We start from the raw sequence: 22,585 nt of genomic DNA, 5'->3' as shown, positions 1-22,585 counted from the left end.
CAAATAAATACAAATACTTTTAACTTAATCCCGAACATTCCCATTTGTAAAGCCGTTCAATATATTTAAAAGCAATGGTCATAGCTTATGATAGTATATGGTACAGCGACATCATCTATACAAATGAAAGCCACAGAAAATCGCAAACCCATATCAAACCTCCTCCTTAACCACCACAGGATCCAACCCCCTCTCTCCCCTCCTCCTCACAACCCAACTTCCCAACTCCGCCCAAACAGCCTCCTTCTCCGCCGGCTTCATCCCCGCCGCAAGCCCACTAGTCGTCGTAGCTACGAAAACCGGCGCCCCAGCCCAATCATCAACCCGACCCATATTCTCCGTCTCCGCCTGCCACCCATACCGAAACTCCTCCTTCCGAATCCCCCTCCCATGTCTAACCCGCCAAACAGCCTCCCAAATACTCTTTCCAACAAGACAAACAACCTCAGGCCTCTGCGCAGCAACCTTTGCTTCGAGCACCGGCACGCCGGCATCCATCTCCGCGCGACTGAGCATGCTCGCGTCGCGCGTCGGCCGCTCCACGATGTTCGTGTTGCCCACGCTGTACAGCGCCGGAAGCTTGTATGTATCGGCGGGTATGTGGCGGACACTTGTTATCCCTGATGAATAGAGCAGTTTCCAGAATAGGTTGGACGGATGCGCGTAGGCGTACCCCGTTACGCCGGTCATTATTCCGGGATTCACGCCTACGAGTAGGAGGATCAGGTTTGGGGGGATTGTGTCGCGAAGGAGGGATTCTGTCGCTGAAGGGCCGGCGATTGCGGGTATGGGTGGGGTTTGGGGATTTGCTGTGCTGCGCTTGCGTTTGTTTGGGCTTTGGCGAGGTGGGATTGGGGATGGAGGCGTGGCTATTGTGGTCGACTTTGAGCGGGTGGTGCATGAGGTTGCTGACGCTGTTCTCTTGCGCCTTGGGCTGGATATTGTGGCTTTTGCTTGACGTTCGGTAATGTCTGGTTTATATTCGGTCTTGGTGTTTATGCGGCGTTGCGATATAGTACCCCGAGAGGCAGTTGGGGCTTCGTGCGCTGCGGTCCCGCTATGCAGGTATTGCTGCAGTCGGCCATTGAAGCTGGTGAGTTTGTTGACTGGGACATCCTCGACAGTTTCAAGGGCGAGCTCGTCTTCCTCGACTTTGGATTGGATTTCTGTAGACGGAGCCATCTTGTTTGGTGTCAGTCAGATTTGGTTAGTTCTCGGGTTCCAAGCAGCCCTAAAGTCGTCCATGACATATAAACGATGCACAAGGCATTTATAATGTATCTTCTGGATCTTCTTGAGCTTTCATGAAAGTATTATTGTCAAGATGACGTTTTTCTTGGAGTTTGAATAGGGTATCACGTGCCAGGTGGGTCGTCCACGTGTTTATGCCTCCTTGACAAGGCATCAACGTATGATGAGAATATGAGAAGTGAACAGTTTTATGACTGTCAATTGGAGAAAATGATAATTTAGGTCTATGCAAGTTGAGAATTCTGCAGGAGGAATATTCCCCACGCATTCTCTATGACGATGATGGAGATTAATGATACAAGCCATGCTTCTCTTTCAAGTCATCAAATTCATTATGTATTAGGATATCTAAATGATATGTGTCTGCTACACTCAATGCACCAGACTGAACCAATGTTATGCTTTAAATAGTCCATGTCGTTTCGGCAAGGTCCAAGGCTCCGGGCAGACGACCTATATCCACTCGTTAGCATAAGAACAACCTATGTCAAAAATATGCGCAACATACCTCGCCTTCACTGTAGGCCCAGAAATAGACACCGATGCCAATCAAATAATATATTGCAGGGTCGGTGCCTTGATAGAGAAGCGCCGCGAGGAGGGCGTTGAGGGGGTATATGATGAGACGGATTTCAATGCTGCGGTGCGGTAGTGAGCCAGCAAATGGCTTGAGAGGCCATTCCCAGGCTATGCCCACGAGGCCCATGACGAGATTTAGGATTTGAAGAACGGGTACTGGGGCGACGGCCGCATCGAGGTTCCTGGAGATAAAGTCCCAGAATACCTTGGGCCAGATAAAGCCCTCGATAGCGCTGGCGACTTGGTCTGTTTGAATATGTCAGTGCCGGCTTCGACTTGGGGGTTTAGATAGCAACGTACAAGCTGCTGCGGTGAGGATGATTAAGCGCCCCCAGTGGTTCTTGATGAGCCTGCCCATTTTGTTGAACTATGGGAACTGTATTGTTGTGCGTGGAAAAGCTTTAGCTAGCGAAGACCTCGGAGGAAATAAAGTCACTTGTGTGACAAAGTGCAAGGCTAATCTTGGGCGACAGATGTCGCAAACCCCAAATAGTTGCGGCAGATTCTGTGAGAGAATCACTTCATCATACGATCCAGCAAGACATAGAGATGTTTATTGAGTTGGATAATCCGAGCACATGGAGAGCGGATATATTGCAAGGGCTTATCGTGGTACCGTAGTTCGTATGGGGAAGAAAAAAAAAGCATGTTCCGAGTGACATGCGTGCAGGCGGGGGGTTAGGTATAAGAGTCTATACTTAGACAAATCACCCCTCTGATAACTCAAACAAACTAGGAACACTTTGCCAGGATGTGATGGTCGAGCGCCAAAAGGTGACGAGCTGCATGGGGTTGGGACACATGCAAGAAGGATAGGATTAAAGCGTGATCCGCACAGATACAAGCATCGTAGACCAATCACTGGCCGAAAGGTCCCCGAATCCTTGACACCCCTCTTCCTGAGCTTGTTGAAGTCTGTGTGATTGGCGAGCGGAGGATGTGACGGAGCGGATCGCGAAGTGGATGTCGGCAAATCACAGGCCAGAGCGCTTGGGCTTGGCGTGATGAACTGCAGGTGCATGCATGGCACGCACAGGGGCTTTCATTTTCAAGTCTCATGGACATTCGAATTGTATTTTTATTATTCCTGGGGATTTGAACCGAGGCCTGTGTTTTTTGGATTGTCCGGGGTTGTCTGCATGGTCTCAGTTTTGTTGTAGAGACAAGTTTGGAACATCCAGATCAGATGACCACAGTAGCCCTGATTCCAATTCAGTGCAACACACCGTCTTTCTGCATCTTCTGCAGAGTCAGCCCGTGCCTGATTTAACTTGCAGTGCCAAGTGGAGAATTTTATCGGAAAAAAGGTATAGTTTATGGAAAACACGCAATATAGTTCAAATCATCACTGATCTATATTTGGCGAAACTTCTATTCTCTCCGCCGTATGGATCCTGAACAGAATGGCAGGCTTTTTGCCTTTTCACCGACGCTGGGCGACCCTCGGGGCTCCGTGTGACGAGAGGACAGCGCTTGCAGGAGGCCTCTGATAGGCCAACCTCTTAGCAACCTTCTTTCCCTGGCCTAGTTTGACGTTGCCCAGTCACCAGCCTCTCTGCCACCCCCGGGCCATTAATCTCTTTGAACTTCGGCGACCGATTTAGCTTGCACCTGTTCAAGCCTGTTATGATCAGGGAAAACTGCCGAATTGGATAGGATTGGTCGAACAGGGTGCTTCCTTTTTCCCACTAGACTCGCTTCTTCGCGGGGAACATGGCACGGTGGTCGGACTCTAGGGCGTATAAACTTCGTTTCATGATTGGTGTACCTGCTACGAACGGTCATTAAAAATAGCACACTTCTCAGAGTATTAATAAAATCCCAGGCCCAGGATCAAAAGCAGGACTTTTGAAAGGCTTGGAATAATCAGCCAAGACAGCAGTCGGGAGAGAACAGGCAAAAACTAACGAGGATTTTCAAGCGATCAAGATTCTAGCCTCTGGACTTCCTCTCTTGGTCTTCCTACCACTCATTCATAGGAGAATTCTAAAAGCACAGACATTGTAGACTCGTGTACGTAGTCGGTTAAACGGAGTATTGCCCGCCAGAAGCGATGTAATTATAGATCGGCTGCCCCCCATCCCTGCAGCTAAAACCACAACACTGGGATTCTCTGAACCTCCAACCCATCTCCGATCTTGCCCTTATTCCATCTATTGACGTCAACCATGTCTGGACCAGCTTGAATCAAATCGATTTCATATTTATCTCAAGTGTGTCAATAACCTCTTTTATTCGAGAGGACACGTGCAGGGGAATCCCCCGGCAACAGCGCTCGCGACAAGGCGCACAACTCACATCCTATTTCTATACATCTTGATTGAGTACTATCACAAGTTTCGAGCGTACTTTTCCTTGTGCGAGGCGTTCAACAGTATTTGGTTTTTTTTTTCAAATCCGCTCTTCAACTTCGAAGCGAAAATTACCCTAGGAAATCTTGATTTACGCCAAATTCATGGAGAAACAACGCCGTTGACGAACTCTGCAAGCACCGACCGGTCAAAATTGACACTGGAGTCTTGCCACAAAAGGGAGCCAGGAGATTTCGCTTTCGACAGAATTTCAGTGTATATTACCGGGTTGCTGGTCAACCGTCTGGACCCGTCACTCCTTTGATTAGTTTATTGCCTAAATACTTGTCGCTGGTCGACATTCTCAAAAGCACAGAGAAAGAATGGCCGCAGCTCAAGATTCCTGGTGGAAGAGGGCGAACTTGACCGTTTCGAAGGTCTTGTTCCATTTGTTCTTTTGGGGTGTACATATTGGGATCTTTGCTGCAGGATGGTATGTATTCTGATGTTCTACTGCTAGATCTTGTTGCTGACATTCTTATAGGTACCTGCAGGCATCAAATCCAAAGTTGGCGTCACTAAATACACTTGGCTATTCAGTCTGGATATCGCGAGGTGCAGGTCTCGTTCTTTCCATCGATTGCACTTTAATCCTATTTCCTATGTGTCGGAACGTCCTCCGATGGCTCAGACCACAGATCAAATGGCTACCACTAGATGAATCGGCGTGGTTCCATCGGCAAATAGCTTATTCTATACTAGTATTCACAGCTATTCACACTGCTGCTCACTATGTCAAGTAGGCTGCTTCCTCATACAGCTTGTCGCGGGTACTTTACTGACACTAAGTAGCTTCTACCACATCGAAAAGAGGCAACTCCGCCCAGAACTTGCAGTGGAGATCCATTTTGCTCGCGCAGGTGGTATCACTGGCCATGTCATGCTCTTGTGCATGATGCTCATGTATACAACCGCACATCACCGCATCCGCCAACAAGCATATGAAACCTTCTGGTATGCGCATCACCTTTTTATTCCGTTCATGCTAGCTCTCTACACCCACTCCACTGGGTGCTTTGTCCGGGATACCGCGAGCCCTATCTCTCCTTTCGCAGGGAAACAGTTCTGGAATCATTGTCTTGGCTATGAAGGATGGAGATGGGAGTTGGTCATCGGAACTTTGTATCTCTTCGAACGACTGTACAGGGAGATCCGATCCCGGCGCGTGACAGTCATCACAAAAGTCATTCGCCATCCTTATGGTATGATCTTCTCTCGCAAATATTGAATTGACCTCAGCTAACAAAAGAACCCCAGCCGCCATGGAGATCCAGTTCCACAAACCAAGCATGAAGTACAAAGCAGGACAATGGTTATTCCTTCAAGTGCCTGATGTTTCCAGCACCCAATGGCATCCATTCACCATTACCTCCTGTCCCTTTGATCCATATCTCAGCATTCACGTCCGTCAAGTCGGAGATTTCACCCGAGCACTTGGAGATGCACTCGGTTGCGGTCCCGCCCAAGCCAAAGACCTTGAAGGTCTCGATCCCAACGGCATGTACGAAGTTGCCCTGCAGAACGGACAGACCATGCCCTCCATCCGCATCGATGGACCATATGGTGCACCCGCAGAAGACGTGTTCGACAACGAAATCGCCGTGCTCATCGGCACCGGCATCGGCGTCACACCCTGGGCATCTATTCTCAAGAACATTTGGCATCTCCGCTCAAGTCCAAACCCTCCTCGCCGACTGCGACGTGTTGAGTTTATCTGGGTCTGTAAGGATACCTCGTCATTTGAGTGGTTCCAAGCTCTGCTATCTTCCCTCGAAGCCCAATCCGCCAACACCGCTGCTAGCGAGGGAAGCACCGAGTTCTTGCGTATCCACACCTACCTCACACAGCGTCTCGACGCCGATACCGCTGCCAATATCTACCTCAACTCTGTCGGGCAGGCCCTTGACCCTCTCACCGAGCTAAAAAGTCGGACGAACTTTGGTCGTCCGGACTTCAAGCGACTCTTCACGGCTATGCGGCTTGGCTTGCTGGACCAGTCCTACATGACGGGTCTGCAGAGCGCTGCTACCACCGAAATTGGTGTTTATTTCTGTGGTCCTAATACTGCTGCCATGCAGATTAGCGATGCGGCCAAATATTCATCAACCAGGGATGTCCGGTTCAAATTCTGGAAGGAACACTTCTAGTCTTGTTTCTGGTGCCCCTTTGCTTTTTCTTGTTTTTGTTCTATCATATATGACACGAATCACGAATCTCTCTTTTTGTTATACTTTTCTATGATTTCATGAACTCTCTATGTTAGCTCTTCTAAACGGATTTTACATCTTGAGAGTATGAATGAATCGAGCGGCGAGAAGCAATCAATATACGTGGATACGGTGGGAATGCTGGGTGGTAGGAATATATGGCAATAGACTTGACAATGTTCTTTGAATAATATCCAATAAGAAACAGAACCGACATAGCACCCTCTAGACAATAAATAGAGACCATGGCATTTATTATGACCTATATCAACACCGCGCATCGAAGCCTGCCCTAAGTTATAACTTATGGTAACCCTGCAGCGGACTACGGGCGACGAATCAGGCCACTACGACAATTACTCCGTACTTTTATCGCAGTCCAGCTTGATGCGCTCCAAGTCCGTTTCCGAAAACTCAAATGGGAATGGAATGTCGCTAATGACGCCGGGTAAGTCCGCCCACATGTCCTTCAAATCGACTAGAAGCGATAGGAAGTGCGGTTCACCGTATTCGAACATGCGGTGGGCGAGAAATATCAGTCCGAACGCTGCCGTCTTTCGGAATTCGACTACCCGATATAAGTCTGGATTCTTAGCACGCATGAGATTTCGCCATCCAATGAACATATTTTGAACTGTATACTCGTGCATAGCCGCGGACCGTTCGTCGGGGGAAAGCCTAGCGAGTGTCGGTCTTGGTGCTAGATCGAGCGTTTCTGGCTCAAGGCCATCCCAGTCGAGGAAAGCTGGATTGGGGTTATAGCTGATGAGGGGTGAGATGCGGCAAGGCTGCCAGTCAATGATACCCGTAATCCTTTCAGGGTTGTCTGGGTCTACGAAGATGTTGTCATCATGCAAATCATCATGCCAGAGATATGGGTTGGTAATGGAGGTGTCCTTTGGGATAATGGCATCGACGATCTTTTGGTACCATGCTAACGCGGTAAGCTTCTTTTCTGCGTCCGGTTGGTGGAGCTTTGGGCCACAGAATAAGGCAGTCTGTTTGGGTGGTTTCAGAAATTGGATTGCTTTGATCTCCCGCGTTCCGACGGCTTGCAGGTACTGCGTTGGAGAAGCCCCTACGAACTCGTCAGCAGCTGAGAGAAAGAAAATACAAACTCTGACGTACATGGTCTTCTTTCAATATCCAAAATTGATCTGCCCGCATCAAACCAATCCCGACCAGTAGCGGGGCCAATAGCAAACTCTGAATCTTTGACGGCCATGCCATCCTTGACATAGTGGTTGCCTGCTGGGAACTGCACGTCTCTAGCGTAGTACAAGCTACCGTAATGTGAGAATGAAACGCTGAGCCATTGCTTTCGCAGACTTGTCATGGCAAGAATAACTTTAAGCCTCTAGTGTACTTGCATCGTGCTCCAGACTTGGGACAGCGAGATACCCTCAATTTTAGCCATGATAATAAATTCAGCCCCAACAGGATGTGACTTTGCTTGCGAGTTCCATACCTGGACATGACGTGCTGGTGTGTTGAGGATTTTTGCGAGCCCCCCAATCCAGTCGCATTAGCAAGATTTGGCGTCGACCGAGTTTCAAATAAACCTACGAAGTCCGTCGTGGAAAATTCACTGGTCATGGTAAAGTGGGGAACACCAGCATTAGGGTTAGGCACCTTAGCTACGACTTCTCGGCCATCTTCCATCGTCATAAGGAATGTTTTGTTGAACATACCGTCGGGGTACTTGATGATGGAAATGCATTGAGCAGCGCCGATCGAGTCCGCCGCAACACTTGCGAGCCTATTCAAGTCGAATTTGATCTCTCGCCTTCGAAGGTTTTCCGCCTCGTCTACAAGAAAGCGACTACGCGTGAATTTATAAAATTCATCGTCAGAATTCCAGTCTGATACGAATGAGTGACTGTTAAATCACGTTTAGGCAGGCATACCTACCTGAGTGAGAATAGAGCATGCGTGAATGTTTCGTGATTGACCGGCAATATTGCTTTGGGCCTTGTATCATACGAACGTAGCACCAAACACGCGTGGATAGGTGTCGGTACATGTTCAATCAAATGCTATGGTCCTGATACTACCTCCTCCTAGGAAAGCTTGTAGCACTTGATCACATGAGTATCAGGCTATTGGGAAAATTGTGGGTCTAATAATGAGACGCTTTGGGTGTGTTGTGGATGAGGATGCCCCTGTGAGACAAATAGTTCATCACGTGACCCTGTGTATCCAAATTTAAGGTTTACCAAGGCCGTCGAGCCGCATATCTTCTCCACCCACTCCACTTTCTTTCTCTTCTACATCATTTCACTTTTATCATTTGTACCTTCAAATAATCATCCCTGAGATTTCTACAGAGATGAGCCTCAAGCCTCTACCCATAGAGTTGCTTGAACTGCCTACTCAAGAAAAAACTAGCGCTTCGTCAGATATACCTGCTCAGTTTAACACTGACACTGTCATCATGCCTGACCCGTCTGCCGAGGGGAACTGTGACATCGAAACCAGCGTGCCTGTGCAGTGGCACACAACTGAGACTTCTATTGCGATACAACCTAAATCGAGAGAAGGGGATTCGTTTGGCCCGCCTGCCAGAAGAATCTCGAAGTCAGCACTAGCACTTTATTAGACATGTCTGCCCAGTATGACCGTGGTAGTGAAGTTCAAACTGGCATCCTGTGTGACAGCGCCTCTGAGAACGACCCATTTCATACCCCCAGCTCTAGCCAGAAAGACCCTAGCGCCATGCTCAACACGTTCCCTGGTGACTCCTCTGATGGGTACTCTTCTGCGGTTTCGAATAGCTCCTCTGGTGCCAAATCCGAATCGTCCTCCATCGAAAGCTTTGATAAATCGTCTCAGCATGACGCTGAATCAGAGGAGGAGGAGGAGGACCGCCCTACAGGCTCCCAAGTCCTAGCAGCATACGCCTCTCCTCTTCGAGATGGCCAGCGTCTTCGGACCAGCTGCGATAGTATTCACGACCCGGGCCAGTGGCAGGTCGATTCAGATGGATTCATCAATGAGCAAATTCGCGCTGGAGGGCCATATCTCTGTTCCCTACCCGTGACAATTTTCAATCTGGACGGCAAGTCCCCTTTATGGACAGTTTTCGAAACCATCAGCGTTCATAAAATGATTCTTTCGGTTCTTGGTCAGTACAAAGTCAATGCAACATCTATCAAGATCAAAAAATGTCAATACAAATATTAAAGGTTAAGGAACCCGCGCCGACTTTGATCATCACTGCAATTCGTGACACATTTAGCGACACTTGGGTACAAGCCTGTCGCCAAATCTAGCAAAATCTATCCGAAAACCAGCTTGGTCACATCAATTTCGAAATCACGATCCCAAATCCCGACTTCCCATTTCAATTTTGGCCTTTGGAGTCGGAACACCCCTATTCTTTGATATATCTTCAAGTGCACGCAAGAATTACCAAGGAGCTCCAGCTTAAACATTGGCCTTGACTTTAATATATTCCGCATCGCCCGACGGCACACAGAAATTTGTTGCCGTAACATGCTTCCATGTCATCAACCGAACGGAGGAGGGTAAGCCGCGGGCGACGATCAGGATAATCAGACGATGGTCGAATTCGGCATCGGCCCCAATGAAACAAGTTCACGCAATTTGACAGTCTATCACCCCAGCTCTCGTGCGATCCGAGAGAAGAGAACCGCGCTAGAAGAGGAGATTGAGAAAATCGACACATCGGCTCACCAGCTCTCTGGGGTACTCGTTACCCATAAACAGAATGTTCGACCAACGGAGAAAACCAAATATCTGAAGAACGAGAAGGAATTGTCCTATTAGCGGGGTTTCCTTGACAATATCAAAGATTTTGACCCAAGATTCGAGAGAGTCTGGGCGGCATCCGGGCTCAGGACAAGACAGGGTGCAAATGGACACCGTATCAACTGCGATTGGGGCTTGGTCGAGGTACCGGATGATGGATTGTCGAGCAACGTCGTGAGTTTGGCTATTGGAAGAAAGCCTTACTATATACGCTGAATCTAACTGTTCATTAGACTCCCAGGGGGCATGTACTCCAGGGATCGCCCCTACCTGACAAGTTCGACAACTTAAGGCTGTGCCTTTCGGGACAACGCTCCGGGTACTCCGAGGGCGACTACTCCCTCAAAGAGGCTCATGTCAAGCACGAAATGATTGATGGAATTAAAACTTCTGTTCCGACGGTGGAACATACCGTGATAGCCAGCGGCACCGATTTACGTCTTTTTGCACGTCCTGGAGACTCCGGTTCCTTGGTTTATACCAAAAGAGATCATGTGGTAGTCGGCTTGCCTTTTGCGGGTCGGGAGGAAACACTGACTGCCAACTTCACCCACATTGAGGATCTTATTGCGGACATCAAAGAGATAACCGGGGCCACTTGGGTTCGGTTGCGATAAATTCCACTGCCTGTTTACGCAGAGAAGGGGAGTTCGTCTTTTCGACTTTTTGCTTGCTTCTTTTTCTTGCTTTGCTTGGCTTGTATGAGGTCTAGGATTCTCCTACGTATGTACGCAGGTACCTGATCTGCCGTGAATCCGAGTGCCTTGTTTTCTGCTTCTTCTTTGCTTCCTTTGGATTTCTTTATTGTGTCATTCTACATAGACAGCAGATTAAATTTCAACAGAGGGTACCCCTCGTTCAATATTTTCTTGACTAGAGGGTTTCAAAGTATAAGATTTGCGATAAATGAGGATCTCAGAATGGTTGGACAACTATACACAGCTATATATAGTTACGCAGCTCTAAGCACGCCATATCAAGGCCAAGTGAGCGAGGCTTATAAATCGGCTTGGAAATGCCACAACAGGCGGGGTACAGAGTATATAACCCCAGCGATTCTAATTAACCTATTTGTATGAATCACATCTGGAAAGATTGAAAAATCCAACCTAGAGGATACCCAAATCAACTCCACAATGACCGACTCGCAACCCAACCGTCAGCTGCACCTCACGGCCTTCATGCGGCCAGTCTCGCTACACACGGGTGCATGGCGCTATCCGGGCTCATATCCCGACGCCAACTTCAATTTCAAACACATTGCCCAGTTCGCCCAAAAGCTAGAGGCCGCCAAGTTCGATGCCTTCTTCATGGCTGATCATCTCGCCGTGCTGAACATGCCCGTCGAAGCTCTCAAGCGCAGTCACACGGTCACCTCATTCGAGCCATTTACTCTGCTCTCCGCTCTCTCTTCCGTGACGGAGAAGATCGGTCTTGCTGCTACTGCTAGTACGACTTACGACGCACCGTATCATGTTGCCCGGCGATTTGCCAGTCTCGATCACCTGAGTGGTGGGCGAGCAGCGTGGAATATCGTGACTACCGGAAACCCAGAGTCAAGCCATAATTTCGGCTTCGATGAGCATCTGGCCCATGGTGATCGATATAAGCGTGCCCGCGAATTTTATGATGTCGTCACCGGGCTGTGGGATAGTTTTGCCGATGATGCTTTCACTCGCAATGTCGAGACGGGAGAATATTTCGATCCTGCGAAAATGCACGTGCTGAACCATTCCGGTGATGAGTTGAAGGTTCGAGGGCCGTTGAATATTGCCAGGCCACCCCAGGGATGGCCAGTTATCGTTCAGGCTGGGCAAAGCGAGCCAGGACGACAGCTTGCGGCTGAGACTGCCGAGGTTGTGTTTTGCAGTCCAAAGGATATTGATAGTGCGAAGGCACTCTATGCGGATATCAAGGGGCGAGTGGAGAAGGCCGGACGGAAGAGAGATCTCTTGAAAATTTTACCCGCGGCAATGATTATCGTTGGGGATAGCAAGCAAGATGCGCAGGAGAAGAGACTCAAGTTGGATAGTCTGGTGCATTACGACAGTGCCATCGCTTCCTTGTCAATCTCACTTGGAGTGGATGTCAGTGGCCTTGATCCGGATAGTCTATTGCCAGACGATCTGCCCGAGACCAATGCGAGCAAGACGAGCAGGGAGTCCGTTGAAAAGCTAGCCAAGAAAGAGGGACTCACGATCCGCCAGCTTGCCCAACGATATGGTGGATACTCAGGGCTGACATTCCTCGGTTCGCCAAGCGATATCGCCGATGAAATGGAGATCTGGTTGCGCGAGGAAGCTTCTGATGGTTTCACGTGCACGTTTCCGTTCTTGCCACAGGGCCTGGAAGAGGTGACGGATAGATTGATTCCTGAACTCCAGCGAAGAGGTCTTTTCCGCAAAGAGTATACCGGTTCGACACTGCGTGAGCACTTTGGCCTACCGAGACCTAAGAATCGGTTCTTTGGTGAGGAAGCATAGTTGTATCTAACCAAGAAAGATTGTATAACGGCGATGGCATTTACTCTATTTGGATTGATATGTTGGCTCCTTTATTTAGTAGGCCCATTGTAACTACAATTTTGTCCCATTTGCCTGCCATGAAGTTCACGAGAAGCTGTTTTATATTGACATACCTAGACTAAATGAAGGTCCGCAAGATTGGTAAAAATCAAATTCCCACCTCGCGTCCTCCGCTCAGTGGCACAATGATTCTGCAGTTGTGAGGAGATTGTTCATCCAGGACTTTAGTGTGGAAAGTGTCCGAGGTTTGGACCAAAGTTGTGATCGATTCGAGACTCCCTACGTTGCTACGCTGCTAGACCCCCGGATATCGAGCAAAGCACGGGGTTTTTACTTTTGAATTGGATGATATTACTTTTATCCCATCTAGGTCACCCCCTTCACCCGCTCATGGTCTTGTATTCTCCACTCTTCTCTCCCCTCTCCTCCTCCACCGCCCAGCCGCCAGTATCAGACCCCCTCTGGGCCTACTCGGCCCATAGGGTCCTCCAAGTAGTAGTGAATACGGAGTCCACGACGCAGCATCTCCAAGTACAAAGCCCGAAGCTCTGCAGCGTTGAACCCCGACGAGCTGGCCTCTCCCTGCCGGTTGAGACTGAGGGGGGGCAGGCGGTCGGTCAAATCCGCCCGCAAGTGCTCGAAGGCGAGTAGGTACAGCTCCTTCGACCAGGGGCAAGAGCGCAGGGCCCGGAAGAAGATCTCGCGGGCGCGGCCGACGTTGTACTCCGCGTACAGCTCGTAGAGAATGTACAGCCTCCAGATGGTGAGGCTGGTCCGCGCGGAGGTTGAGCTCGCCAGCTCAAAAGGACTCTTTCGAGTTGGGGTCCGCCCGATCGGGAGTATGCCATGATCACCAATCGCCCGCTCGAAGGCTGCCCGAATGGAGTGCGCGGTCGAACCGAGTAGGAGAGGGCGACCCATCTCAGCATAGATGCTAAAAATGTGAGTTGTGACGGGTACACGGTAGATTGGGGCAGGCCCTTGCAGATGTCGGGCGGCCCTGGCCTTCGCCCCGATAGTGACGTCGAAGATATCGCGGGTTCGATCGCTCAGATTCAAACGAGCGTCGTTCCATTTGAACAGCGACAAGAACATGGTGTTGTGAGGCCACCATTCCAGGCTATCCAGGAGCTGCGCACGAATGTCAGCGGGTCTGAATTGACCACTCTGCTTCTCCACATAGTGGTAAATGATCCGTGCTCGTGCTTGGTGTAGCAATTCTCCGCCAAACACCCTGGAATCATCATCAGTCCTGGGTAAGACTCTAAGAGAAGTGGCGGCGTCATTGTAGACATCAAGAACTTCTTCAAGCTGCTCGCCCATGAGATAGAGGGCGATGGCATAGCAGTCGACGTAAGCTACATATGCTTGCATTTTCTTGAACTTCAAGGCATTCCTCTGAGCGGCAAACAAGCACTGTGGATGGTTAGGACAGCATTCAGTGAGATCAACGAATGAGAACTTGCCTTCTTGACCCTAAGAAAAGTGGTTTCATTGATTTCAAGTTCATCAGCTGTGTCGTATGATAGCAAGTGGACTCGATTATAAGGCATGGCCTGCAACAGGTATGAAGCACGATTCTTGTTCCCAGCGTGAAGCATTTCCCATATCCAAGAGTTCCACAGAAGTGCAGAGTCAGTGAGCTCGCGGGCGTCAAAATTCTGGCTCATAGACAAAGCGGTGGACCACACATTGTGAGCAACATCAAGATCGCCAGTCCGCCAATACATGAGCGCAACGGCATTATAAAGTCTCAGATTTGATGATCGCTCCTTCAAGAGTCTCTTTCCGTATTTCTTGCCTAGAGCGTTGTCACACGCGAAAGTGACTGCAATAGCGTATTCAGCCAATTGGCTATCTTTGAAGATATCGACAAGGGCATGGAGAGTCAAGATTACAAAGTCGGGATCGATGACACAGGAAGAATGAGAGGTGGTTGCAGCCCACTTCGTTAAAGCAGAGAACCACAGCTTTGGATCGGCGAAAAGAGTATCGGTGGTGTGAACGAAGGTCTGATGAGGGAATGCGAAAGGCGCAAGGCTTGTGGTTGAGGCAAACTTCTCAAAAGTGATCCAGTCCGCGATTGTGTTTCGAGGATCATCCATATATTCGTTTCGCACGAAATTGTCACCGGTCCACAGCCGGCTGGTGTGCATATTCGCAGGCATTGTCAAGTGAGGCAAATGGCAGAAATACAAGAAGCCATCAACTAGGGAACCAAGGCTTTCTTCCAAATCCAAGAAATAAGGAAGTATCTGCGTGAGATCTTCAAGAAGGACTACTCGGAAACCGTCATTCTCTCCAGTTTCACCAAAGGCATGTGACGGCATGCGATTTTTGAACATCCGCTCTCTCTCTGCACGTACCCAGGATGGGAACAACTCTGTGGTATTCGCCTCAGAAGTGTAAACATGCTCGTTGATAGAGGGACGGGAGGTTTGTCCACTGTTCCAGGGTTGCCAATGAGGCTCCCCAATCCGGATGTGCCCAGGTTTCCAGAGCTTTTCAAACTCAACTAGGGCCTCTTCTCTCTTTCCCTTTAGATGTGCTGACCGGAAGCATGTGAATTCGAGCACCGCTTGCCATATACCGACAGCTAGCTCTACGTGGCCCGATTCTCGAAGAAACAGGGTCAAACGGAGCAGCAAGTATGACCTGATAAGAGTTTTCCGCGGCCCGAAGCCGACACGTGAATGTAGCTTCAAACAGTAGGCATAAGTCTTAAAGCAAGTATCAAAGTTAAAATCCTGACTGTCAGTCTGACAGTAGTCAAGATACTCAATCCATATATTGATGAACTCAGAGTGACGGCGGAGGACTCCGTCCCATTCCAATGAAAGTTTTGTGGAGTCCCAGACTTTCGCGCCTTCTTCCATACGGCCCAGCACAAGATGATCGCGTTCTGGATTTTGTGCGTTGGCCTTGATCGCTCTTTCATACACATAAAGCTTGGCTCTTGCCACAAGTTGTATATGATCGCGATAGGAAGACCGATCGCCAGATGTCCCGCCGGTGACGGCAAGTTCTTGATGCTCAGCAAGACGGATCCATGCCTGAATATCATTAGGATGTTGTGCCACTGCGCTGTTCAACTTGGCATTGCGATTCAAAATCTCAGCTTCGACAGCAAGACGAATGAAGGTCTTCGCATCATCCTCAGTCGCTTGTTCTTCGGATTTATCCGGGATCTCGATAGAGCGATAAGACGGTGGTTCATCATCTAGGTTGGCAGTTGTCGCAACGCCGGATTGAGATGGGACTGTTGTTGAGATGAAATTTTGTGTATGTGAGTTCTCGGCAGCAAGGTTGGCATTAAGATCAGACCGGAGGCGAACGGGAAGATTGGCGGACAAAGCAGACAGGGTTTCGGCGGAGAGGGGCTTGACTGCGGAGGTTGACGAGCCTGAGTCGGGGCGAAGAAGGAGAAGAGGGCCTTGGTCATATCGCGTTTGGTAATCAATGCGCTGGCCGGGGAGCCCAAGTACAAAACCATTGCCATTGCGGTGGTATGCAGGGACCTCGTAACGATCCACGCCGTAACGTGTATTGTCGCGATCGCCGCGGCTGTCGACGACGAATCCTTTGTTCGGCTCATCTTTTGTAGCGTTTAGATCGGCAATTCCTTCCCCACTCAGGCGCTTCTCAAATTTTTCATCTGTCGCCTGTTGACGGTAACCGTCCGAACGCGGTTCATGGCGACGTGAGCGTGGAGACTCTTTGCGGTCTGCGCGACGACGATGGCGCGAGCGACGCCGGCGACGTTCATGGTCCGAGCCGGTAGCGGGGGCCGGAGGAGCGGTAGGGGGAGGTTGGAAGCTGGAGAATTGCGGGACACCCTTTATTTTTGTCAGTCTGTGCCTCTTATTTACTAAGATGTAAGTAAAGGCTAACTAACCTGAGACCCAGGTGAGTCCATCGTGGTGGCTCGATCTTCCTTATCGAGTCGCGCCGCGGTCTGATAACCCGGAAGAATCATTCTCCGATAGGCGGTCGGGATGGCTGGCAAAAAAAAAAGTCAACCATTTGCTTTTGGTCAAGCAAAGCTGAAGACTTACCTCAAATTATTTGAACCTGCCCTCGGTTCGCAAAGAAAAAGAAAGACTACCCTCAAAAGTCTTAGGGATATGGGTCACTGTGCAATTGTGTGAGCACCAATACAAAAATAACAAGAAAAGTCCGCGGAACAGCCCGCCAAAAGAGACTTCACAATGGCTTCGTCTCTCGCCGCGCAGCTGTCGCAAATTGCGGCCAAGTCGGCACACGAGCTTGACCTTAAGGCGCAAAGGGTGTTACACTCACAGTCACTTATTTTTGACCCAAAAGTCGCCGGCACTCAAGACTTCGATGCGATCTATGATATTTGTTATGACGGATTCCGGGAATTATGCTCGTTGGACCCCCGGTTTACGGAGTTTGATCGCACGATATTCAGCGAGCAGAGCAAAGCGGAGGACCGCAGTCAGATGAACGTAGCCCAGAATAAAGAACTGGATACTGTGGTTGAAGCTTTCCTAGCTCTGGTTGGCGGCAGGCTCCAGTTGAGTCCTGCAGTGAAAGCTGTGGATTGGCTTGTTAGAAGGTTCAGGTAAGAATAAATTGTGAGGGGAGGTGCAGATCGTGAGGAGTGGTGGCTGACTTATGTGACAGGATCCACGAGTTCAACACAACCGCCGTATTATTGACGTTTTTGCCGTATCATACGACGCCGCTCTTCTTGAACCTTCTCTCTATTCTTCCGGAAACTCTTACGCCAGCATTCAAAGTCCTTATTCCATACAAGAACGGTCTCATTAATCCACCAAGGCACCCGCTTGTTCATAGCGCAGCCACGAACAAGCCTTTCTTTTCCGAATTAAACGAATACGTCCTGAAAGTTTGTAGGCAACAGGCCCAAAGCCATGCACTACTTGCATTTTGGGCCGGAATTGTCACGGAGGCTGTCGCAACAATGTTGGATGGCGCTCGCTCGGGGAGAAGAGAGGCCGAGAAGCAAAAGCATGAAGATATCCTTTTGCGGATTTTGCCGGTACTCAGTAACGCTTTCACAATGAAGAATGTTTCGGAATTGATCGTTGGCTCCTATATGATCTGCGTTGTACTGGCACAGAAGGCCTTCCTCTCGAACGAAGTTACCGATGGCCTAATGGAGAGTGTTGTGGGTTCTTGGACAGAAGATACAAAGATATCTGGTCTGATTTGTCTTTCGGTCCTTGCACAGCAGAAGCCTACTGTTACAATCCCCAAAAGGGTCTTTAAGGGCATCTTGCGCCTCGAGAATCCTATCGCCCAACTTTCTGAAATCGCGCCACAATATCAGACATCAAAATTATTGCTTGGAGTCATTGCCGGTTGCTTGACTGATCTTGACAAGCAGGACAATGCTCGCCTTGCAATTCTGGCCTCCGTCTTTGAACGCAAGATGCTTGGTGAGAATGAGATTGCCAAGGCTATGAGCCTGGTTCTCGAAGCAGCTTCCAATGCAGATGATACCCGCGGAATGTCTTTGGATGCCCAGACACAGCTTGCTGAACTGGTTCAAGGATTCAACCGGTCTGAAACTCTGCAACCTATTTTCCAGAAGGTTTTGACTGAATCTTCGCTCAACATCTCGGCGCTAGAGCACAACCTTCAGACCGTTGTCGAGGCCCCAGTTGTGGCACAGGCCATCGAAGATGTGGATATGATCGATGCGGATGATCAGCCCCAGGTGGACGCGTTTACCCCAGCCTTGGAGTCTTTGATCAAAGAGTCCTTGTTCCCATACTCCTTCCTCTCCAAACAGTCTATCACCGAATTCGATAACCTGGTTCGCGTTTTCGCCTTGGCGGTGGACTCCGAGGACAATCTCGAGCTTTTCACCAATTTGCCAATCTTGGGCAAGTCCCAGGCGATCAAAACACCTCAATATCTATCCTTCTTTGTCAGAGTCGTTGCTGGCCACTACCCCATCGGAACAAAGATCGCTGCTTTGAACGTTGTATCATCTGTTCTTTCGTCGGCACCCGCGGACTTTGACCCTCAGGCACTACTGCCATTCCTGTTTGTAGCCCTCTCTGATCCTTCAGAACGGATTCGCCGTCAGACTGCTGGCATCTTGGCTATTATCGGATCTTTGTACAAAAAGAACACCACTTCCGGTGACAGCTCGAAGCCATGGGCTCACGACTCAATCTACGGCAAGGGCAAGCCCACGGGTGTTGCATGGCTGACCACCAAGGATTCGCAAAAGGTTTTGGAGCGGGCATTGCTTCCAGGGTTGGAGGAGTCTATCCTTGACTCTAACCATGTCGGTAGGATGATGGAAGCTACTCTTCGGGGCAACGTTTTGTCAGAAGCTTCGGGTGCATCCGAACTCAAGAAGTCTCTCCGCCTTAGTCTCTTTGCGTTCATCTGCTCTCATGTTGTCAAGATGCCAGTGTTCGCACCCAAGATTAGCTTGCTGAAGTTGGTAAACAGCGTGGAGAAGGTCTCTACTGCAACCCTGACCAGTGAGCTTCTCCCGGTGCTCGAGGATTGGCGTCGCTTGAGCGACAAGGAAGTCGAGGAAATTTGTGGCAAGGAGCGCATCGTGGCATCTGAGACAGAGAATTTGATTGCTGCTATTGTCACATCCAAAGACAAGGACGCCATCGATGTTCTCCTCTCCAATGTCAGCTCTGGTGGTGATTTGCGCCCGTCCTTTGTTGCGGCTTGCTTTGGTCAAATCAAACACATCTGGGCTAAGATTCCCGAAGACCGTCAGTTGACTGCATCCGAGAAGTTGCTCGATATCTCTCTTTCGCGATCGGTCAATGCCGCTTCTCTGGCGAATAACTGCCGCGACGTTCTTCGCACTGTCGAGCTTTCCGGTGCTGTTCTTCAGCAATTTGTCCAAAAGATTCCTGTGTCTATCACCGATGTTGAGTCTGTTGGTCCAGCACCGAAGCGGAGACGTACTAGCCAGAACAACATGATTGCGATGACTGTCAAGGACGAAGCAGAGCTTAGCAATTTGATGGACAAGATGACTTTCATCTTGGAGATCGTGGATAGCTCCTCCCCAGAAACTCATCCTGAGCTTGCAGGTGGATTGTTCCAGACTCTAGCGGCTCTTCATCACTTCAAGTCCCAGATCCAGTCTGGCATGAGCTATCTCCTCAGCCTGACTTTGGGAAGTCTCTTGGCTATTGTGAACACATCTAAGGGATCTGTTAAGCCGAAGTTCGATACATCCGTCATCAGGGCCGACCTGGTGGTGGATTGTGTCCGAACAACCGACAGCCCGCAGGTTCAGAACGGCGCTCTTCTTCTCGTAGGTAGTCTGTCTGTCATTGCGCCCGAGTTGGTTCTCCACAGCGTCATGCCGATCTTCACGTTCATGGGCACTACCGTTCTACGCAAGGATGATGACTACTCTGTTTCGGTCATTGACCAAACCATTGACCAAGTTGTTCCTGCTCTTATCCAGTCTCTGCGTAACCAGAAGAGGGATGTTGTCTCCGGAACATCCGAGCTACTGCTCAGTTTCACTGCAGCCTTCGAGCACATCCCCGCCCATCGCCGTTTGAGACTCTTCCATGCCTTGATCAGCAAGCTGGGAACACAAGACTTCCTGTTCGCCGTTTTGGCAATGCTCGCTAACCGATACTCCACCGACAAGGATGTGCTCACTCTGATGACTGGTCTGGTCTCTGACACTACAACTGTCGTAGAGCTTACCACCTACAGCAAGTACTTGAACTTGGTCAGCGATGCTCTCAAGACCAAACCAGGTATCTCTCAGGTTCTTCTTGGAATTGGCAGTGACGATGGACGCGACGCCCAGAGCATCTGCGTTGATCTCCTGCGTGATCTTGCTCACTTGTTCAAGCACTCTTCTCTCAAGTCCAAGCTTGAGACGGCCTTTGAGTCGGACGACGAGTTTGCTGATCAGTCCCGCGCTTGCTTCTCCCGAGTTCTGACCCAGGTGCTGAGCATCGGCGAGGCTGTGCAGAGTATGAAGCCCGTCAGCCAGGCTTGTGGTGAGGTCCTCGGCTCTCTGTTTAGCACTCTGTCTCTCGTCGACTTCCTGGATACCATTGAGGTTCTACTCCAGGGTCCCAATGACGAACTTCGACGCAAGGTTCTCCGTTTGCTCGAGACTCGCCTCCGCCAGAACCCCGAGCGTGACAACCTGTCGCAGATCCGGGTTCTCGACTTCTTGCCCACCCTGGTTAGCATTGTCGAGTCGTCTCCGGATACGCTGCTCAAGCATGCTGCTGTTTCGTGCATTGACCGCATCACCGACAAGTACGGCCGTAAGGACCCGTCCAAGGTCATTGCTGCCGCTAGAGTGGTTGCCAGTGAATCTTGCCTCGGCCAATCCGATGACCGCATTCGCTACATGGGTATCCTGTGCTTGGCCTCTATGGCTGAGGTGCTGGGTCAAGCCATGATTCCTGCCCTCCCGGACACACTCAAGCGTTCATTAGAATTGCTCGAGTTGAGTCTGGTCCCTGGCAAGGAGAACTCGCGACTCCACGACGCCGTCTTCACCCTCTTCTCTGCCGTTTTCGCTCACCTGCCATTCATGATCTCGGCTGGCGATCTGGACAAGATGCTTCTCCTGTCCTTCAAGTCTGCTAATGCGGACATCGAGGAGAGCAGTGATGAAAGCCGCCAGGAGTCCCTGCGGTTGATGGCCCGCAAGGTGGATCTGGGCGCAACTCTCGGCGCCGTCGATCGGAATTGGCAGCACGCCGTCAAGGCTGGCCCGATTGCTGTGAACGAACTCTTGGAAGTTGTCACGATTGCTGTTGACAAGCACCCCAAGTCGGCCATTGCGAAGAACATCGGCGTCCTTACGAAGATTCTCTTCAAGGCGTTCGATCTTCGCCGGGAACAGATTGCTCTTGGCGACAAGGCTGTCTTCGAATCGACTGCTATTGATGAGGCCGAAGTGGCACTCAATGACGTTACAATCAAGATGATCTACAAGCTGAATGACAGCACGTTCCGGCCCATCTTCCTCAAGTTTGTTGAATGGGCCACTACCGGCGCTCCCAAGAGCGAACAGGATCAAACCTCGCGCCTCACGACTTTCTACAAGTTCCTCGAGGTCTTCTTTGGTACTCTCCAGGTATGTTACCTCGCAATTTTTCCATACATTAATCTCGCTAATATCTTCTTCAGTCAATTGTCACCGGGTACTCCAGCTATGTGTTGGAGAACGTTGTCAGTGTTCTAAACACGACGGGTCCCTCCAAGGCCCAAAAGTCCCTCTGGTTGGCTGCCCTTCGTATGCTCCGCAAGTCCTTCGAGCATGACCAGGATGGTAGGTTCCCTCTGCGCCCAATATAGCTCATTACGGCCACTAACATCTATGCAGAATTCTGGCAAAGCCCCTCCCATCTCGCCAGCATTTCCGGTCCTTTGATCGCCCAGCTCGGCCACGCAAACAGCACCACCACCTCGAACATGGTCATTGCCGACGTCGTGCCCACAATCACTGAACTGGCCATCGCCGCCGACTCCACAGATAACCACAAGGAGCTGAACTCCGCGCTGATGAAATACCTGCGCCCCTCCTCTGCGCCCAACGCCCGCTTCGCTGGTGGCGACAGCCCCCACACCCGTCTCGCAGCCCTCAAGACCGAACAGGCTCTTACGGAGCAACTGGGTGAGGAGTGGCTGGCACTTCTGCCAGAGATGCTGCCTTACATCAGTGAGCTTATGGAAGACGAGGATGAGAGTGTTGAGAGAGAGGTCCGTAGATGGGTTAAGCAGATCGAGAAGGTCCTTGGTGAGCGTCTCGATGACATGTTGACTTAGAGCTTTGGTTATGATTGTGTACAAAATCTGCATTTTCTTGGCGTCCATAGAACAGGTCCTGTGCGGGCCTTGCAGGTAATCTACGGATAGTCTGTCTAAAAATTGATTGTTC

The 22,585-nt window shown here is 50.0% G+C and overlaps 9 protein-coding genes across 9 annotated transcripts; 5 read left to right on the top strand and 4 right to left on the bottom strand.

Moving 5' to 3' along the window:
- Window positions 1–153: 153 nt before the first annotated feature.
- On the bottom strand, window positions 154–1,182 carry LCP9604111_5255 (uncharacterized protein; the record flags this gene model as incomplete). The annotated part of the gene is made up of 1 exon (XM_039073045.1): window positions 154–1,182. The coding sequence occupies one exon, from the start codon at window positions 1,180–1,182 to the stop codon at window positions 154–156; it is 1,029 nt and encodes a 342-aa protein (XP_038928717.1).
- Window positions 1,183–1,647: 465 nt separating this feature from the next.
- LCP9604111_5254 (uncharacterized protein) lies at window positions 1,648–2,188 on the bottom strand (the record flags this gene model as incomplete). The annotated part of the gene is made up of 3 exons (XM_039073044.1): window positions 1,648–1,704; window positions 1,760–2,076; window positions 2,131–2,188. 3 exons carry the CDS (start codon window positions 2,186–2,188, stop codon window positions 1,648–1,650), a joined length of 432 nt encoding a protein of 143 aa, XP_038928716.1.
- A 2,316-nt stretch (window positions 2,189–4,504) lies between these two features.
- Window positions 4,505–6,328, top strand: LCP9604111_5253 (putative NADPH oxidase (NoxA); the record flags this gene model as incomplete). The annotated part of the gene is made up of 4 exons (XM_039073043.1): window positions 4,505–4,614; window positions 4,666–4,920; window positions 4,974–5,383; window positions 5,439–6,328. 4 exons carry the CDS (start codon window positions 4,505–4,507, stop codon window positions 6,326–6,328), a joined length of 1,665 nt encoding a protein of 554 aa, XP_038928715.1.
- Window positions 6,329–6,744: 416 nt separating this feature from the next.
- Window positions 6,745–8,318, bottom strand: LCP9604111_5252 (uncharacterized protein; the record flags this gene model as incomplete). Its single annotated transcript, XM_039073042.1, has 4 exons — window positions 6,745–7,466; window positions 7,517–7,671; window positions 7,857–8,250; window positions 8,300–8,318. 4 exons carry the CDS (start codon window positions 8,316–8,318, stop codon window positions 6,745–6,747), a joined length of 1,290 nt encoding a protein of 429 aa, XP_038928714.1.
- Window positions 8,319–8,989: 671 nt separating this feature from the next.
- Window positions 8,990–9,571, top strand: LCP9604111_5251 (uncharacterized protein; the record flags this gene model as incomplete). Its single annotated transcript, XM_039073041.1, has 1 exon — window positions 8,990–9,571. One exon carries the CDS (start codon window positions 8,990–8,992, stop codon window positions 9,569–9,571), a length of 582 nt encoding a protein of 193 aa, XP_038928713.1.
- A 378-nt stretch (window positions 9,572–9,949) lies between these two features.
- On the top strand, window positions 9,950–10,776 carry LCP9604111_5250 (uncharacterized protein; the record flags this gene model as incomplete). The annotated part of the gene is made up of 3 exons (XM_039073040.1): window positions 9,950–10,120; window positions 10,178–10,333; window positions 10,393–10,776. The coding sequence occupies 3 exons, from the start codon at window positions 9,950–9,952 to the stop codon at window positions 10,774–10,776; spliced, it is 711 nt and encodes a 236-aa protein (XP_038928712.1).
- Window positions 10,777–11,295: 519 nt separating this feature from the next.
- On the top strand, window positions 11,296–12,642 carry LCP9604111_5249 (LLM class flavin-dependent oxidoreductase; the record flags this gene model as incomplete). Its single annotated transcript, XM_039073038.1, has 1 exon — window positions 11,296–12,642. The coding sequence occupies one exon, from the start codon at window positions 11,296–11,298 to the stop codon at window positions 12,640–12,642; it is 1,347 nt and encodes a 448-aa protein (XP_038928711.1).
- A 492-nt stretch (window positions 12,643–13,134) lies between these two features.
- On the bottom strand, window positions 13,135–16,660 carry LCP9604111_5248 (uncharacterized protein; the record flags this gene model as incomplete). The annotated part of the gene is made up of 3 exons (XM_039073037.1): window positions 13,135–14,100; window positions 14,151–16,520; window positions 16,580–16,660. The coding sequence occupies 3 exons, from the start codon at window positions 16,658–16,660 to the stop codon at window positions 13,135–13,137; spliced, it is 3,417 nt and encodes a 1,138-aa protein (XP_038928710.1).
- A 232-nt stretch (window positions 16,661–16,892) lies between these two features.
- On the top strand, window positions 16,893–22,473 carry utp10 (snoRNA-binding rRNA-processing protein UTP10; the record flags this gene model as incomplete). Its single annotated transcript, XM_039073036.1, has 4 exons — window positions 16,893–17,269; window positions 17,332–21,781; window positions 21,835–21,976; window positions 22,031–22,473. 4 exons carry the CDS (start codon window positions 16,893–16,895, stop codon window positions 22,471–22,473), a joined length of 5,412 nt encoding a protein of 1,803 aa, XP_038928709.1.
- Between the last annotated feature and the right edge of the window lie 112 nt (window positions 22,474–22,585).

The sequence above is a fragment of the Penicillium roqueforti genome (assembly GCF_015533775.1).
Source record: "Penicillium roqueforti strain LCP96 04111 chromosome Unknown scaffold_12, whole genome shotgun sequence".
NCBI classification, from domain to species: domain Eukaryota; kingdom Fungi; phylum Ascomycota; class Eurotiomycetes; order Eurotiales; family Aspergillaceae; genus Penicillium; species Penicillium roqueforti.
Note: the sequence above shows the minus strand (reverse complement) of the source record. Positions and strands in the feature narration are given on the sequence as shown.